Source organism: Nerophis lumbriciformis, linkage group LG05 (assembly GCF_033978685.3).
Source record: "Nerophis lumbriciformis linkage group LG05, RoL_Nlum_v2.1, whole genome shotgun sequence".
Taxonomy (NCBI): domain Eukaryota; kingdom Metazoa; phylum Chordata; class Actinopteri; order Syngnathiformes; family Syngnathidae; genus Nerophis; species Nerophis lumbriciformis.
The window spans coordinates 51,837,919-51,853,711 of record NC_084552.2 but is presented as its reverse complement, the minus strand read 5'-3'; the positions used below and the strand labels follow the sequence as shown (position 1 = coordinate 51,853,711).

The 15,793-nt window shown below is 40.2% G+C and overlaps 2 protein-coding genes across 4 annotated transcripts in view; one reads left to right on the top strand and one right to left on the bottom strand.

The window, feature by feature from the left end:
- kdm7aa (lysine (K)-specific demethylase 7Aa) overlaps positions 1-11,266 on the top strand; it is a 30,460-nt gene extending 19,194 nt beyond the window's left edge. The window contains exons 9-17 of the mRNA XM_061959591.1: positions 742-848; positions 976-1,154; positions 1,227-1,511; positions 4,672-4,805; positions 4,878-5,020; positions 5,093-5,190; positions 5,257-5,387; positions 5,716-6,056; positions 10,721-11,266. Of these exons, the coding sequence (XP_061815575.1) occupies positions 742-848; positions 976-1,154; positions 1,227-1,511; positions 4,672-4,805; positions 4,878-5,020; positions 5,093-5,190; positions 5,257-5,387; positions 5,716-6,056; positions 10,721-10,809 (1,507 nt within the window). The 3' untranslated portion in view covers positions 10,810-11,266. The remainder of the gene's footprint in view (positions 1-741; positions 849-975; positions 1,155-1,226; positions 1,512-4,671; positions 4,806-4,877; positions 5,021-5,092; positions 5,191-5,256; positions 5,388-5,715; positions 6,057-10,720) is intronic.
- On the bottom strand, positions 10,839-14,890 carry ndufb2 (NADH:ubiquinone oxidoreductase subunit B2). Of its 3 annotated transcripts, none has more exons than XM_061959594.1 (4): positions 14,680-14,890; positions 14,438-14,582; positions 14,233-14,308; positions 10,839-11,020 (listed from the first exon to the last, which is right to left on the bottom strand). In XM_061959594.1, the coding sequence occupies exons 1-3, from the start codon at positions 14,763-14,765 to the stop codon at positions 14,234-14,236; spliced, it is 306 nt and encodes a 101-aa protein (XP_061815578.1). In that variant the 5' UTR covers positions 14,766-14,890; the 3' UTR covers positions 10,839-11,020; position 14,233. The 3 variants fall into 3 exon arrangements, with proteins under 3 accessions (XP_061815578.1, XP_061815577.1, XP_061815576.1); XM_061959593.1 differs by lacking the exon at positions 10,839-11,020 and adding an exon at positions 12,458-14,111; XM_061959592.1 differs by lacking the exon at positions 10,839-11,020 and adding an exon at positions 12,458-12,521.
- Between the last annotated feature and the right edge of the window lie 903 nt (positions 14,891-15,793).

Below are 15,793 nucleotides of genomic sequence, written 5' to 3'. Positions count from 1 at the left end.
TATTTGCAAAAAAAAAGCGTTTATCAGTTTGAACATCAAATATGTTGTCTTTGTAGCATATTCAACTGAATATGGGTTGAAAATGATTTGCAAATAATTTTATTCCGTTTATATTTACATCTAACACAATTTCCCAACTCATATGGAAACAGGGTTTGTACATAAAATGTTCAGTCAAAAAATTGTGACGGTGTGAGGCTACAACATTTGATTACAATGTAACGAGGGATCACTGATAACGATTAATCGGCAAATACACACATTCAGGTTTTTTTGTTTTTTTTTACTGAAAACAGTTGTATAATTGGGATCATGGAGAAAATGTGTTAAACACAGATCGGCGGACACATACAGTATCTGTTCATCATTACTTTCTGCCTCAACTGATCACTCACTTGATTATTGGAATTTTTATTCTTTAACCTTTAAGGAACCTTTTAAATTGGATGAACATTCAAGTGCCTATGGACATGGTCATGAAAGGGTTGAAATAAGTACTTCAAATATTTTTTAAACTTCTTAACTAACTTAAGATAAAGTTTTTTAAAATTATTTTTAAATATCTTTATCATCGGAACCCCTGTTTGTATGCAATATTTTCCAAAAATGTAGTTGTGGAATATTTGAGGTTAAGTTCTTACAGCCTTCAATAGCAGAATAATTCATAACACTATTTATATTTTAAAATGAAAAACACTCAAACTCCTAGTTGAATACTAAGAGTACATTTGTTGCTTGCAGGTGTTACGAAATGGAGCGTCGTTTGAAAACGCCAGACCTCTTTAAGTTCCCGTACTTTGAGGCCATCTCTTGGTATGTGGCCAAGAACCTCTTGGAAACTCTGAAAGGTAAAGAAAAGGTTGAATATGACGACATTAAGATTAGAATAACTAGATGCATTTCTCCTTTTCAAGAAAATAGAATTACATTTCTACTCACTTGTCCTGATTGTGAATTCATCATGTCCCCCATCAGAGCTCCGAGAAGACACATGTCCACCGCCAACCTATCTGACGGAGGGAGTGAAGGCTTTAATCTTTGCACTGAAGACCTGGTTGAAAAGAGAGGTGACGCAGCCCAACAGCGAGGTCCCAGACAACATCAGGCCCAACCATCTCATTAAAGAGCTAACTAAGGAAATACGCCATCTGGAGGTGAGCTTGCATAACCTTTGAACGCAACGCAGGCGATGTTTTCCTCTAAAAAAGTATGTCTTGCTTCTTCAGGAAGAACCGAGCAATGGTAGTGGCTGCAACAATAGCAGCAGCAGTGCTGTTGCCAAGCCTGTCAAATCTCAGGGAAGTGTCCCCGGAGGTCCCACCGGGTCCAATGCATGCTCCTCCACTCGTGCCACGCTAGACCGTCTATGTCAGGCTCGACAGGCGAGGCGTGCCGCCAGGCGTTTAAAGGTGCAGCAGCGGCACGCGCCCAAAGCGCCGTCCAACCTGGACATACTGGAGCAACACACCAGGGAAGTGCTGAGGAGACTGGAGGTGGGACCGCTGGAGGAGGTGAGCAACATGAAGCACAAAACACAATAATTAATGCTGACTCGTTTATCAGGGATGGCCTAAAGTAAATTTTCCAAAGAGAAAATTATAATTTGGCTTGATATTAAGCCTTCTTACTGTCCATTTTTCTGCAGTGCCTAAAATCTACTCTAACCAATATTAGGTGGGGTGACTGGCAACAACATGCAAAGTTTGGATTAGTGATGGGTCAAACAATACTAAAGTATCGCTGCTTTGTAAAAAAACACAAGAAGTGATACTGTGTACCTCGATGTGTGTGTCATTTTAAGAAAAAAAAATGTGACTGATACAGCGACTTCGTCATTTGACTGAGAAGCGCCAAACTGTGTTAATCAGGAAGTGACAGCTTCTACTAAAAGTCAAGGAGTGGCATGCCAGTTTTTGTCACCATCCTCAATCTACATTAAATTTAAGGAGCCATATGTAGTAATGTGGCCAGAAATGGTACTGCAATCACTCAAAATTCTTTAGTGCCCTCTCACTCTTTATGACTGAGGTTGCCAGATACGCAGCTGAATCCGAATCCTACTCCAAGGAACTTCAAATGGCAATCGACGAGTTCTAAGCTGTAGGATTCTCTTTTTTATGCTTCTTGGAAGATGGTTTACTAAGTAATTATGCAACATTTTACTGATGTTGATTAGCCAAATGTATTTGTAAAGTTACGCAGCAATAATTTAGTCGGGAGTTGGGACAGATTGTTGGCATTACCCTGCTATAATGTCTAGTTTGACCGCACGGACCACCATCAAAATATATTATACCTCCCACCGCCAAAAACATGCACCTGGGGATAGGTTGATTGGCAACACTAAATTGGCCCTAGTGTGTGAATGTTGTCTGTCCATCTGTGTTGGCCCTGTGATGAGGTGGCGACTTGTCCAGGGTGTACACCGCCTTCTGCCCGAATGCAGCTGAGATAGGCTCCAGCACCCCCCGTGACCCCTCATTTTCTCAATGTATCAGCATATTGAGAACGAAATAGGCACTGACACTACCCATATCCACATAGGTTTTATTTATCGAAAATATACTTTTCCCTGTCAGTTAGATGACACATCGACATACAGGCATATATTTCCCCCGTTTGCCTATATGTCGATGTGTCATTGACCGGGCTAGCATGCTAAGCATTCGTTGCACGAACATACTAGCTTTGTTAGACAAGGTCATAGACTGTATTGGACAATATAGTTTAAATACGAAATGTCCATTTACATTTATTACAAGTAATAAGAAAACGTAAAGGCCTTATTTACCTTGAAAATTTGCAAATGTGGCGTCGGATGAAAAAATCTCTCTGCCTTCAATCGTCTCCATATTTTAAAGGCATCCCCGATACAAATCCTCATTTTGTTCCTGGCTTTGTCATTAGTAAATTGAGGGTCGAACCAAGCATTTTAGATTTACTAAGGTCTGACATGTTTAGTAACTTTACCAGTGCCAGTAGCTAGACAAAGGTGACTGGCAACCTGGATGTGACACACTCACAGACTTTCTAATTGGTTAAAGGGTAGAGGGCGGGACAAATCGAAATAAAAACAATAACAAGATTTCAGGGCTGTAAATCTAATTTTGAAATGAGCATATCTCGGCTGAACTAACGGTATCAGTTATTGAGGTATTTAAAAAGAACAGTATTTATTAATGTCTTTTGACATATCAGGGCCATTTAATGATGACTTGACATGACCTTTCTACATATGGCACCGTTAGGTTCCAATTCCACTTTCGATTCAGTTCCTTAACTTATCAATTTGTTGTCGATTCTTATTTGGGGAAAAAAAAGTGGATTAGCCTCAATTTTGTTTAGTTTAGATGTAAAATGACATTAGAAAGCCTACAGTGAGGTCACATACGTAGCGTAGAAGAAAAAAAAGTACTTTTTAAAAACTACATTTAATAAATATTATTCTGTAGAATTTCACAAAATAAATCATGTGGAAATTACACAACAATGTAACATTTAGTAACATGGGATATTAACTTATTACATGCAAAGATATGTCAAGCCTTTATTGGTTATAATTTTGATGATTGTGGCATACAGTTTATGAAAACCGTGAATTGAAAATCTCAGAAAATGTGGGGTTTCAGTGTAAGCAAGGTCATCAAAATGATAATAAAGGCTTGACATATCTCTCTGCATGTAGTGAGTTAATATCACATACTAGTTTCACATTTAAAGTTAGTTGCTGACATGAATGGACTTGTACACGATATTCACATTTTTTGAGTTTCACCTGTATAAATCTGACTGAGAGAAAATCTGGTTGGACTAAAATGTTCCACTTTTCTCTGAATTGAACATTCACCTACTGAAAATTAGGAAGGTTTACTGCAGCAAATAGACCACAAACTTAGTCGCTGCCCGGTGACATTTATCTAGCGGCAGACGTGAACTGGGGCTGCCCGCGTCGAAGCCAGTCAAAATCTGTCTCTCGTCATGCTCATCTAACTGAGAAGGCATTCATTTTAATTGAAGAAATAATAGCGCTAACATGATCGGCGGTGAGTTAATACCTGCTGTATTCAGATGACATGCTTGCATTACTGCTGCTGGGATTAGATAGGTGTTCAAAAACGTGACTTTCATTTATAATTATTGCTTGCTGTGTGTTCAAATGTTTCAGCATATTGCTCGCATGTCCTCTTCATGAAATAGCATCCTTATATTCCTTACAAATAGCGCTATTGCAGTCTTTTCTTGTAAAATGTTAGTGTTTGTTTCGACCAGGCATCGCCATCTTGAGATCTGACGTCACTATGCAGTAATCACATTGCGTAATGACTTCATCCCCACTTGGAAGCATTGATAAGAGCATCGCTTGACAAAATGGCAAGCGATTCCAAGGAATTGATACACTGGGAACCGGTTCTTCTTTTTCTGTTTACTATTTGGCTCATTGACAAAAGTTGCATGTCTCATATTACTTTCTGTGCAGCTATCTGTTACAAAAGACTTTTTTTTTACCCACTAGATGGCAGATGACCATTATGAAACCCCAACACAGTATCAGTGCAGTGCCACACATTATTAGTTTGGATAGTTCCTTTTAACTTTGATCCAAATTGATGGAACAACAAACGTAAACATGCCCAACTCCACTTTTTAGACTGACCGACTGCCTCTCCACAGGATCCGGCGTTCTGTGCCAAGGTTCACGGGAAGCTCAACAAAGTGTCGACGGCCTCAGCTGCCGCCGCCGCGGCCGCCGAGTCTTTGGAAGAGAACCACCTTCGACTCACGCTGGTCAACGGCAGGATCATCAAGTAAGCACGAAACGGAAACACGCGTACCCGACATTACCGGGGAACATGACTAATGCTGCGTCGCTTGCGCAGGGTCATGAGGCGGCCCGGCACTAGCCCGGTGAAGACAGAGGCTGACAGACAAGCCACTGGTCAGGCGAAAACCACAGACAAGTCTGAGAGGATGCAGGTCCATCGAGGGCAGCACGGCGAGGCCCACAAGGCCAATCTCTTCTGTGAGTTTCGTACTTTCCTCTCCAAGTGTGACATCACCATCTTCATCTCCGTTTCTGCTCTGTGTGGTCCAGTGGGTCTGCAGAGGGTGAAGACTGAGCTCAGGGAAGAGACGTCAGGACATTCAGACTCTACGTCAGATACGGATTCGGACAGCGATGCTCCGACGCGGGTATGTTTATTTGGAATTAGAAGAATATCCGCTGCCCTTTTATTGCTAACTTAAAATGTATTGTAGCGCAAAGTGTCCCCGTTGTCATCATCCTCTGATGAGGATTCCGAGAGTTCCCAGGAGGAAGAGGCGGCGCGGCAGAAAGCTTCAGGACACACCATCGAGCTGGACCAATCTCACCACAAACCACTCAAACGGTAAGCAGGAATGATGGGGGAAGATGACCGTATAAGGGCGTCACAGGTGGTAAAAAAAACAAATAGACTGGATAGGGACGGCATGGCTCGGTTGGTAGAGCGGCTGTGCCTGGTTCGATCCCCGGCTTCCGCCATCATAGTCACGTCCTTTTTGTCCTTGACCCATCACCCTTGCTCCTGATGGGTCGTGGTTAGGGCCTTGCATAGCAGCTATGAATGTGTGTGTGAATGTGAAAATAGTCAAAGCGCTTTGAGTACATTGAAGGTAGAAAAGCGCAACACAAGTATAACCCAATTTCCATTTACCAAATGTGTGTCTTGTCCGCAGAGAACGTCCTACCTCACCCAGCACAGAAGAAGCCATTCAGGGGATGTTGTCCATGGCCGGCCTGCTCTGTTCCACCAATTCGGAGAAGGAGGCTGCCTCCCAGGAGTCCTGGTGGTCTGTCCCCAGCCAGGAGGGGCAGCAGAGGGGGCCGGCACACCAGCACCAGGGGGACGCCAGCCCTATGGACAGCCAAGGCAACAGCAGCGAGGCCTGGGACAATCATGGGCTCCCCAGCCCCGAGCCCGACTACCAATACTGTGACCCTTCCATGTCGCCCCCTCTGCACCCTTCCAAGAGACACGCCCCCAACCCTCCACCCATCAGCAATCAAGCCACTAAAGGTCTGCACTTTCATTATTGTTATCACCTCCACCAGGGAGATTGTATAATCCACTGGTCGCCAATCTTTTCTGGCTAGTTCATGTTCACTTTCGCCCAAATGGTCCTTTTTGGAAATTTTTGTGAGAAAGTTCATTAACATAGTTTAAAAAGGTCCAAAAAGATCCCAAAACGTCCAAGTAAAAAACCAAAGCAAGAAATAATGAAAATCCAAGTAATACATTCCAGACACTCAAAAATATGAACAGAGAACACTTTTTTTATAGAGAATAATTACATTATATAAGCACCACCATGTGTTAAATCATACTAAAACCAAGACAGTGTATAGAAACAGAGGTACTTCCTAATAGGAAATATATTTACCATATTTTTTGGACCAGATTATGAGACGCACTGCCGTCGAGCGAGTCTTGTCAGGTCTATTTTCATACAAAAGGCGCACTGTATTAGAATGCACATAAAGGAGTCATATTGTGATTTTTTTTCTACATTTAAAACACTTCCTTGTGGTGGACATAACATGTAATGGTGGTTCTTCGGTCAAAATGTTGCATAGACTGTTTTACAGACCTTCTTCAAACCGCTTTCTGACTCTTCAGGAAGCGCCGTTTTGTGGGCGGCTCTAATTTATGTGGCTCCACTCGGACAGCGTCTTTTCCTCAGCATTATTGTTGTACGGGTAGTTTTTAGTGCTTCCATAGTGAGTCTACTGACATATATAAGTTAGAACTGTACACTACTTTATATTAGAAATGACAACAGCGGGGATGAATGCTCCACAACAAGAGGATAGAGCAAAAGGAGCTATTAACTGTGGCATAGACTACAACGGCGGACACACGCACATTTTTAAAACTTACCGGTACTCAGATCCCAAATACACAACAGCAGGTACCATTAGGTAAGAAAAGTTGGCTTTGCATAATATTGTAAAACAAAACGCCAGATAATGTCTCCTAATTGACCCCATTTTGGGGTCACACCATAATAAAACGTGTATGTTGAAGCACAGTACATCTGACTACGGTAGCCGGAATGCTCCAACAATCCATCAAGCGGTGCGGCGTCGTAGTTTACCAAAGTCGTACTAAAACATTTTGACTGATTTTTGAGCGCTGTGTAATGTTCTATATTGTGAATGAAACATCAAAGTTTTGGTGTTACTTGCTTACGGTTGCTTGCCAGCATCATTTATTGAACAGGTGTCAACCTGCAGCCCACACATCTCTTATGTGTGACTGCCATCTACTGGTCACACTTATCATTACACTATGCACCAAATAAAATTGCTTTGAGGTCGTTAAGCACCACCAGATTTAATACATACATCAGGCGAACCAAGTTGTGAGGCACACTGTCGACTTTTGAGAAAATAAAAGGATTTTATGTGCGCCGTATAGTACGGAAAATACTGTACTAAATTACTGTATTAAATTCACAATAGTTATTTTCCAAAAAAGATTTGTTACCTCTACCAGAGGTTACGTAATCGTTTGCGTTAGTTTGTTTGTCAATTAATTAAAACAAAAAATGAAAAAGTTGTAGCCGTTTATGTAACTTTCAGGAAATGTCTGAAATGGGATAAGTGATTAGATCTTCGGCTTAATCTGAATATTTTCTACTAAGTTACCTTGCGTGTGTTGGAGTCTCTGTGTCTTCTAGCGGCGCGCAAAGACAAAGACAGTGGAGACAGACAAGATTGTTCATTCTGTTTTTCATTCCACTAAAGTTATGGGCGGAGTTTCATCAAACTGAAAGAAATATCCGAAATGCAATAATTTGTGTATCGTTCGTTTATTCATTTTTCAATATAAAACCAAACAAAAATAACTAAGTACCTTTTTTTTTTTTTTTTTTAATATCTGTTTCCAGACCTAAAATGAATAAACAAGACTTAGTGCACAGTTGGAAAACAGACAAAACAGATAATGGGCATATGAACGTATATTTTGCGAATCCATTTGAGAGACCAACTTTCCCCGGAAGTAGTTTGAAGTAAACTTGGGTTTGCAAGTAAAAAAAAAAAAAAGGCAGAGAAGAAAGGAGGAGAGAAGGAGTCTAAATCTTTAAGTCAACTTGCCAAACATTGAACATGATGTAGAAGCGGTTCAAAGATAGCTGTGATACTATGCAAAACAAGACTTTATGTTGCAAATAAACAGGGTTTTTTTGCAGCCCAATTTAGAGTTTTTAGGATTTTTTCCCCAGATATATATCCACATTTGTTTCTGCTACCTCAGTGATTCTAAATTCACTAATTATATTTTGTGACTACAAAGGTCGGCATTAGCTACCTGCTAATGGGACGGCGTGGCGCAGTGGCAGAGTGGCCGTGCGCAACCCGAGGGTCCCTGGTTCAATCCCCACCTCGTACCAACCTCGTCATGTCCGTTGTGTCCTGAGCAAGACACTTCACCCTTGCTCCTGATGGCTGCTGGTTAGCGCCTTGCATGGCAGCTCCCGCCATCAGTGTGTGAATGTGTGTGTGAATGGGTAAATGTGGAAGTAGTGTCAAAGCGCTTTGAGTACCTTGAAGGTAGAAAAGCGCTATACAAGTACAACCCATTTATCATTTAATGACCGGTACATGTCATTAGCTAGCTGCTGACATCTAGTGGCAGATTATTTAACTGCACTCAAAGACACAAGCCGTCAACATAGACTGACTGACAAGCATACGCGTTTGCAGACCCACACTTGTGGACCACCTATTTTCTAAACTAGTGGATATAGATACAGAAGATGGATGGTGGTAGGCATGTGGGTATCGAACCTGAATCACGTTGTTCGATTAATTTTATAAAAACATTTGTCAACTGTATTTTACAGTGTAAAGAACGTTTGACTATAATACGTTTACAATTGCGGTAGTCTTGTATGCACGTCAAATATAGTATTTATTGTGATATTCAGGCCAAGATAGCTCAGCCTTTTTTGAAAGCTTGCTTGGCCGGCACATTTTGTTTTTAAGTTAATAAAACTAAGGTAATCTTAATACTGTGTGCATTAAATTAAACAGAAATACAATTCTGTGTACCCTCTCGAAAAACCATAAGGCGTCTGATTGTGCAGTTTCGGGTCTGCAGACACATACTATTGGACTTAATTGTGAAATCTAACTGTTATTTTATTTTTTCTCTAGGCAAAATTCCCATGGCTCACATTAGTATCTGTCACAGCACACCCTCAAGTTGAAAGAATAAAAGCAAAATGGTCTACTACGCCATTAAGATATAGCAGTGATGGGCAAGCTACTTGGAAAATGTAGTCAGCTTACTCCATTTTTAAATGAAGATAAATCAATGAAAGGGAACATATATTAGTGCCAGGACTGGAGTCCCATGGAACTTTTACACCAATGTGTATATAAGCAGCATTGACACTTTCCCATTGCCTTCCTCCTCCCTGAGTGGCTTGCTCACGCAGCTGTGCACTGTCAAGTTAGCCAGAACAAAACAAAGTTCTTAAAATGTCAATTAAATAAAAGTACCCGTCAATAGCCTATTGATGCACACTGGAAGAAACATATTTATTACAAGACCCCCGCCTTACATGGTTTCTGCTAAGTTCGCCTCTTTTGTGAACGCTATCCTGATGTAGCTAATCAAGTTATCCAGTTAGTATTTATACTATATCTTCAATGCTTGGCAGTTTAAAACTAAGCCAAACCAGAACTGTAACTTGGTTTAGACCAGGGGTTCTTAACGCTCTGGGCCAAACTCTTCCACTACAGAGGGGCACGGGGCCAACTCATATGTTAACATTGAATTACTAATCTAACTCTTGATTTTAATGGTGCACAATAATTATATTGAAGGTACTTAGAGTTTACAACCTTGTCAAATGATATGAAAGCATGTGTTAATCACAAATATTATTTATTCAATCAAATGTACTGCATAGGAAGGGACTCCTGAATAAGTGACAAATATAAATGTCAATACAATTATATTGTGCTAAAAATAAAAAATAAATTAATGTTTCTAAACTGTCAATAAAATAAAAGTGCAAGTGAAAATACAGCTTCACCACTTTAATCATAGTTTTGCACTTGAACGTCTCAATGACTTTAGCTCCACACTTCTTCGGTTTGTTTGAGATTGTCATTACTGCCACAAGTGGTGGAAAAGTGTAGTACAACTGAGTATCGCTGCGGCCCATACAGACCACAGCTGAGAAACATATCATTTTGGCAGCCCAACAATTGTTAAGAAACAATGGTTTAGACCCATCAGTCGTCCTGTCTTCTACGTTTGTTTACCTGCAGCCCAAGTCCACATAAAACTACTTCCTGGTGAACTTGGTGTCTCAAACAGATGTGCAGAAAATAAGTTAATATGCCCATTTTCTGTTTTGTCCATTTTCCAACTGTGCACAAAATGTAAAATACTAAGAACTATTAACTGTTTTTGTTTAAAAAATTTGATTTTTTTTAATTTGGGTTTTATCTTGAAAAATAATGCATTGATTGATAAGGTGAAAAAGTGATGACATTTTGGGGCTGAATTCAGGCCTATTTTATTACTGGTAGATCGCACTTGGCAGACGTCTGCGCTCTCCGAGTGCTTTTCTAGTTCTTATTGCGTCTGAATGTTTTTTCTTGGGGTGTTTGAGAACCCCTGTGTGTAAGTTCATCATGTGCCTTTTGTTTCTTTGTTTTCAGGCAAGCGTCCTAAAAAAGGCATGGCCACCGCCAAGCAGAGACTGGGCAAGATTTTAAAACTCAACAGACACAATCGGGTTTTTGTCTGAACGCTCCAAAAAAAACAATAAGGCGCTAATTCGTCTGACTATTTTTCATTTTATTTTTGAATTTCTCCCACTGGCGGAAGCTCAACATGTTGCCTGTGCATGCTTGGGAGACAGGGTAATGGATTCCACGTAAGCACATGCAAGACGACAAGCACACCAGGAACAAGAAGGGTGGAGGAAGACCTTCTTCACCAGGGAGCACCAGACGCTCCTGTGGGCATTAGGGAGAGTGGAGGTTTACCCAACCAGATCCAGACTCCTTTTAAAACTGAGTCACATCCGTCATGCTTTTATTTTCTGCCGCTTGCCTGGCGACTATCTTTGAGGGTGGTGTCGCTGCCACAGGGACTTCCAGGAGGTGGAACGGAAATTTCAAAATGGTGCTCATTATTTGTACTTTAACCCCCCTCGCTCCTCTCCAAAAAGACTTGATTACACCAGCAATAATGAACCCCCATTCTCTTTTTCTTCACTATTCTTTTTTTGTACACTTTAGTGCAACGTTGCTGCCCCCTGTTGGTTTGACATAGGAATCATGAGTCAGTCGGGGGAAAAACCCTCCAACTCAGATTTTAATTTATTTGTTTTTTCTGTGACTTTTTTGTTTTTTGTAATGTTATTTTTATGGAACCTGATGTATTTATTAATGAAGAGATACAATTTTATTATATTTTGGACCCCAAGCCTGAGCTACTCTGAGGTTTCTCCTTTCCCAAGGGGGTTTCTTTGCTTTTGTTTTCTGTAAATGTGAAAAGTGTTTGCGTTGGTGTGCTGGTCATCTGTCATGTAGCAAAATCTTTTTCCTTGTTAGTTTTCTTCTCTTTAGCCGGTGGTTTGGTGCAGCGCGCGACTAGAACGGGTCTTTTTTTTCTTTATTTAACAACACAGACAAGCGTCAGCTTCCTCAATGCGCACCTGAGCTTGTGCCACTTAGTATTCTGAGCCAATGTGGTCGATGCATCCCGAGGTCGCAAAGGAACTTCAGTGATGAGGTTCTTGTTTTGTTTAGTGCTGCTGTGTGTTTTGCAGTTGTTCACTCTCAGGGAATGATGCCATGAACAGAACCTTTGATAAAGCACCAGCCACATCGTGAACGCAGAAAGAACGCTCTCCATTTTTTTACATCAACTTCCTGGTTCTATCCGATCACACTTCCTGCTCAATGTTAATGAGACATCCGAGAGATGATCCAACTTGACTAGCGATGCCAAGTAGCTTTAAGACCACGCGCTCTTTCTCTGTAAGCTTTGCTCAGGTTTAAGTGCACGTAACCTGCAAGTGACTTTCATGTCCTCCATTTGGAGTCCTTTTCCTAACACTTTTAAACCCCTTTGCATGTCGACTTGTTTTAAAACAAACACACAAAACGCGAGCCGGCCCGCAGGCGGGGTTTGTTCCATTCTTTGCCACCTTTTTTGCTAAGCAGCTCTCTTTTTGGCATTTTGTGTTTACGTGTGGGTTCCCGATTTTTTTGATTAATTTGGCAAAAGAGATACAAACACTGGCAAACTGAGACACTGTTAATGCATTTTGTTTCTGCATTTCAAAAATTGCGTGTAAATAAAAGACAGAAAAAAGGCTCATTATTGATGACATACATCGCTTTTGATTTCAACGTGTTCAACTTCAATTGGCAAAAACAATCGTATGCATTTAGAAGATATTTTATTTGTAAATGTACAACCATGACTTGTAGCTTCAATCCAGATGATCTACAAAGAAAACAATTACTTTAGTCAACTTGTCCACCACAGGGACATAAAAAATGAAACACCCAGGTAAAGTTATTTCCCAAAACCCCAACTTCCAAACCAAATGGGTCAGACTTTTTAAGTAGATATGTGTGTAAAATCTTAAAAATATATTTACATGAAACCAGTATCATCAGGCAGGTCTTGTAAAAACGATTTCAGTAATTACACTTTTCCTGTGATAAATATTAAGAAATGTATGGCATTAAAAGCAGTGGAAATCGTAAATTCCGGACGATGAGTCACTACTTATCTCCTACGCTTTGAACTCTGCGGCTTATAAAATATGAATAGTTTTGATTAAACAAGCAGACACCTCGAAAAGGTGTGTTATCACTTGTGCTATTGCACCATATTTTGGACAAGTTCACACTAACTGCAGGTGCAGCGGGGTGAACATCTAGTATTTCCTTCCAAATAGTGCTTTGAACCGGAAGTAGAAGTGCCGTTCTATCTTCAAGTCATCCATAGCGTTTCTACTCGTATGGATTCTTCATTTAAGTTTTGCAATATACGTTTCCTACTTTCTAAACTGTCCCATGTGTGATGTCTGTAGGAGTGTTTTCATGTATATTTATACTTGCCATCGTAAACAAGCGAACGTTGTTACAATTAGCTTATATGTTAACACGTTTAAAAGTGTCTGTTAGTATTAACTCACAATGGCATTCTGTTTTTGTTTCAGTTTCACAAATTACTTAATGAATCCACCAAAACGTCACTGTGGAGTTTTTAAGTCTGTTTGATTGGAGAGCTACCTTCTGCAGCTAGTGGGTCCAGGAAAATTACTTCTGTTTTGTTTGATCAGCCATTTTACTGCCGTGTTTCAAACACCATTTAGAAACAAGATATGTAACTAAACATGAACAAAATATTACTGTGTAAATTAACTCATTTCACAACGTTGTGGCTAATAACTAGAAAAAATAAATTTTTAGTGGGTGCGCTCTATAGTCCGGAAAATATGGTAATTTGTGGTCAACTTCTTCAATACAAAGTCACTGGGGCTCAATATTTGAAGTGTGACCATTTGTTAAAAATTTCACAACTTTCTTAATATTTACCCCATCTTAGAATGGCTGGCCTTATTTAAAAGCTCCTTAAATGGTTTCACAGTTACAGAGCATTTTTAATTGATTACATTCATGAAATTAGCATTGGGAGTGACGGAAAATTTGCGTAAACATCGCTGCTCGGACTTAGAGTCACAAAAAAACACGAGGTAATCGGTGGTTCCCAAAAATATTATTAGTTTAAAAGGTATTTGGCAGACTCACAGATAAATGTATAATTTATGTTATAGGAATTCCAGTGAGTATTTTACTCATTGTAGCTTTTGCCGAGTGTAAACGTGCCAGATTTTGTCAGAGCTTTGTGGCACGACTACTCGTCAAATCCGAAGATTGCAATATTGTTGATAAACTAGGATGTGTGTTCTACGTTGTCAGTGTTGATGTTTAGTGGCGAGGACGACAACGCGAAAGCGGTTGATCTCTGAAAAGAGCGGTCCGGTCGCAACTCACGAGTGAGTGACCACTTTGGAGATCCAGCCTGCAGCAAATACACACATACCTACTTTAAAATGTGGTGGAAACCACACAGATTACCAGGAATTACTCTGGGTAAAACATCCTTGGAAAGGGGCCATTTGGGGAATCGGTGCAGCATTCACCTTATTCCTCATCATCTGCTGGGATTCCTAGCTCCTCGTCAGTCCAAGCAGTCGCATCGGGCCATGGAAAGTGACCCTTCAAAGGCAACAATGGCACATTAATCTCTACTACTTGCTGTGTTTTACTGCGATGCATTTACAACACTCTACTCGCCTGGCAGCAAATGAACCGCGACAAAACCGCTAAAGTATTTTATGGACTTACCATCACTGCATCGGAGTCGTGCCAACAGTGCCACAGGATCCAGAACCACATCGCACTGCTGATTAGATTCGCCTCAAACTTCTGTTTCTTGGTGATCTGAGGATATTGTCTGTATTGCGGCTCGATGTGCGGCCCGCCGCTGGCCCTGGGACAACCACGAAACATAATTATTTGTTTATTGACGTGTTAGCGAGGGAGCAAACACAATTAGCATAAACGCTAGCCGACATGCTATCGCTTACTTTCTGGTCAATATTCTTTGTGGGCCGCGTCGAAGGAGCTGGGTGCTCCCCCGAAGAACCCCCAGTATCCTTCCAAAAGAAGACATGGCGGTTGACTTGTCGAAAAATGACTTTTTTCTTTTAAAACATGTAGGCTATAAATTGGACGATACGACTGAGCTCCCCGGTAAGTCACCTTCTCCCCCGGTCAACAGAGTGCTCCAACATAGACACCTCTGATTGGACAAGGAGGACGACTATGGTTGTACCCGTGCGCTGATTGGCTAAATAATAATATCCTTCTTTCAACACAGCGCCACCTAGCAGTACTTGACATGTGACAATACAGTATTCTGCACTGTTACACAATAATTATGCACAATATCTAAACGTTTTACTCATATATTCATTAATAGTGGTGTTGTGTTTTTTCTTATTAAATATTAAATCTATATTTTGCATATTACTGTAATATATTATATTAGGTGCTTTTTCTCTATTGTTCCTGCAATAACAACGGTTTTTATTGAACAACTAAACACACAAACAGTTCATAATGAAAATATACAGACAAATTAAGGCACTTCCAAAATATTTAATTAAAAAAATAACCAGGCTGAGCAATCAACATCTTCATACAAACAAAACATGTTAAATAAAAGAAGGTGAGCGACAATACAAATAGATTAAACATAGGAACTTCATTTAAAAAAAAAATATATATATATATATATATGGTGGAATTGGGCTTATTTAAAATGACTTAAATTCCTCCAATAAATATTATAATTTAAGGTCGTTTCTACTTTTTATCATCTTCCAAGATTGTATTACTAACTTGAAATCATTGAATCAATGGGAGAATTTCGGTTTCACTTTTGTGAATGAAAAAAAAAAACATTAGTTTGCAACATAATAATATTAATAAATTCTGGACTATCTTTAATAAATACGCCAAATGTAATCTATTTTATAGTAAATGGGAACATTTCTATACCTTAGTCTTTCAGTCAATCTCCCAAAAATAAATGTACTGTATCACATTCCAAAAATAGATGATTCACATCTTGTGGCATTACAGCAGGGGTCCCCAAACTACGGCCCAAGGGCCAGATACGGCCCCCAGCGTCCAAAA

Coding starts and splice junctions, on each gene's coding strand:
- ndufb2 (XM_061959594.1), bottom strand. CDS start 14,765: ATGTCTTCTTTTGGAAGGATACTGGGGGTTCTTCGGGGGAGCACCCAG. Junction 14,583..14,679: donor CAAAGAATATTGACCAGAAA/GTAAGCGATAGC, acceptor TGGTTGTCCCAG/GGCCAGCGGCGGGCCGCACA. Junction 14,309..14,437: donor ACGACTCCGATGCAGTGATG/GTAAGTCCATAA, acceptor TTGCCTTTGAAG/GGTCACTTTCCATGGCCCGA.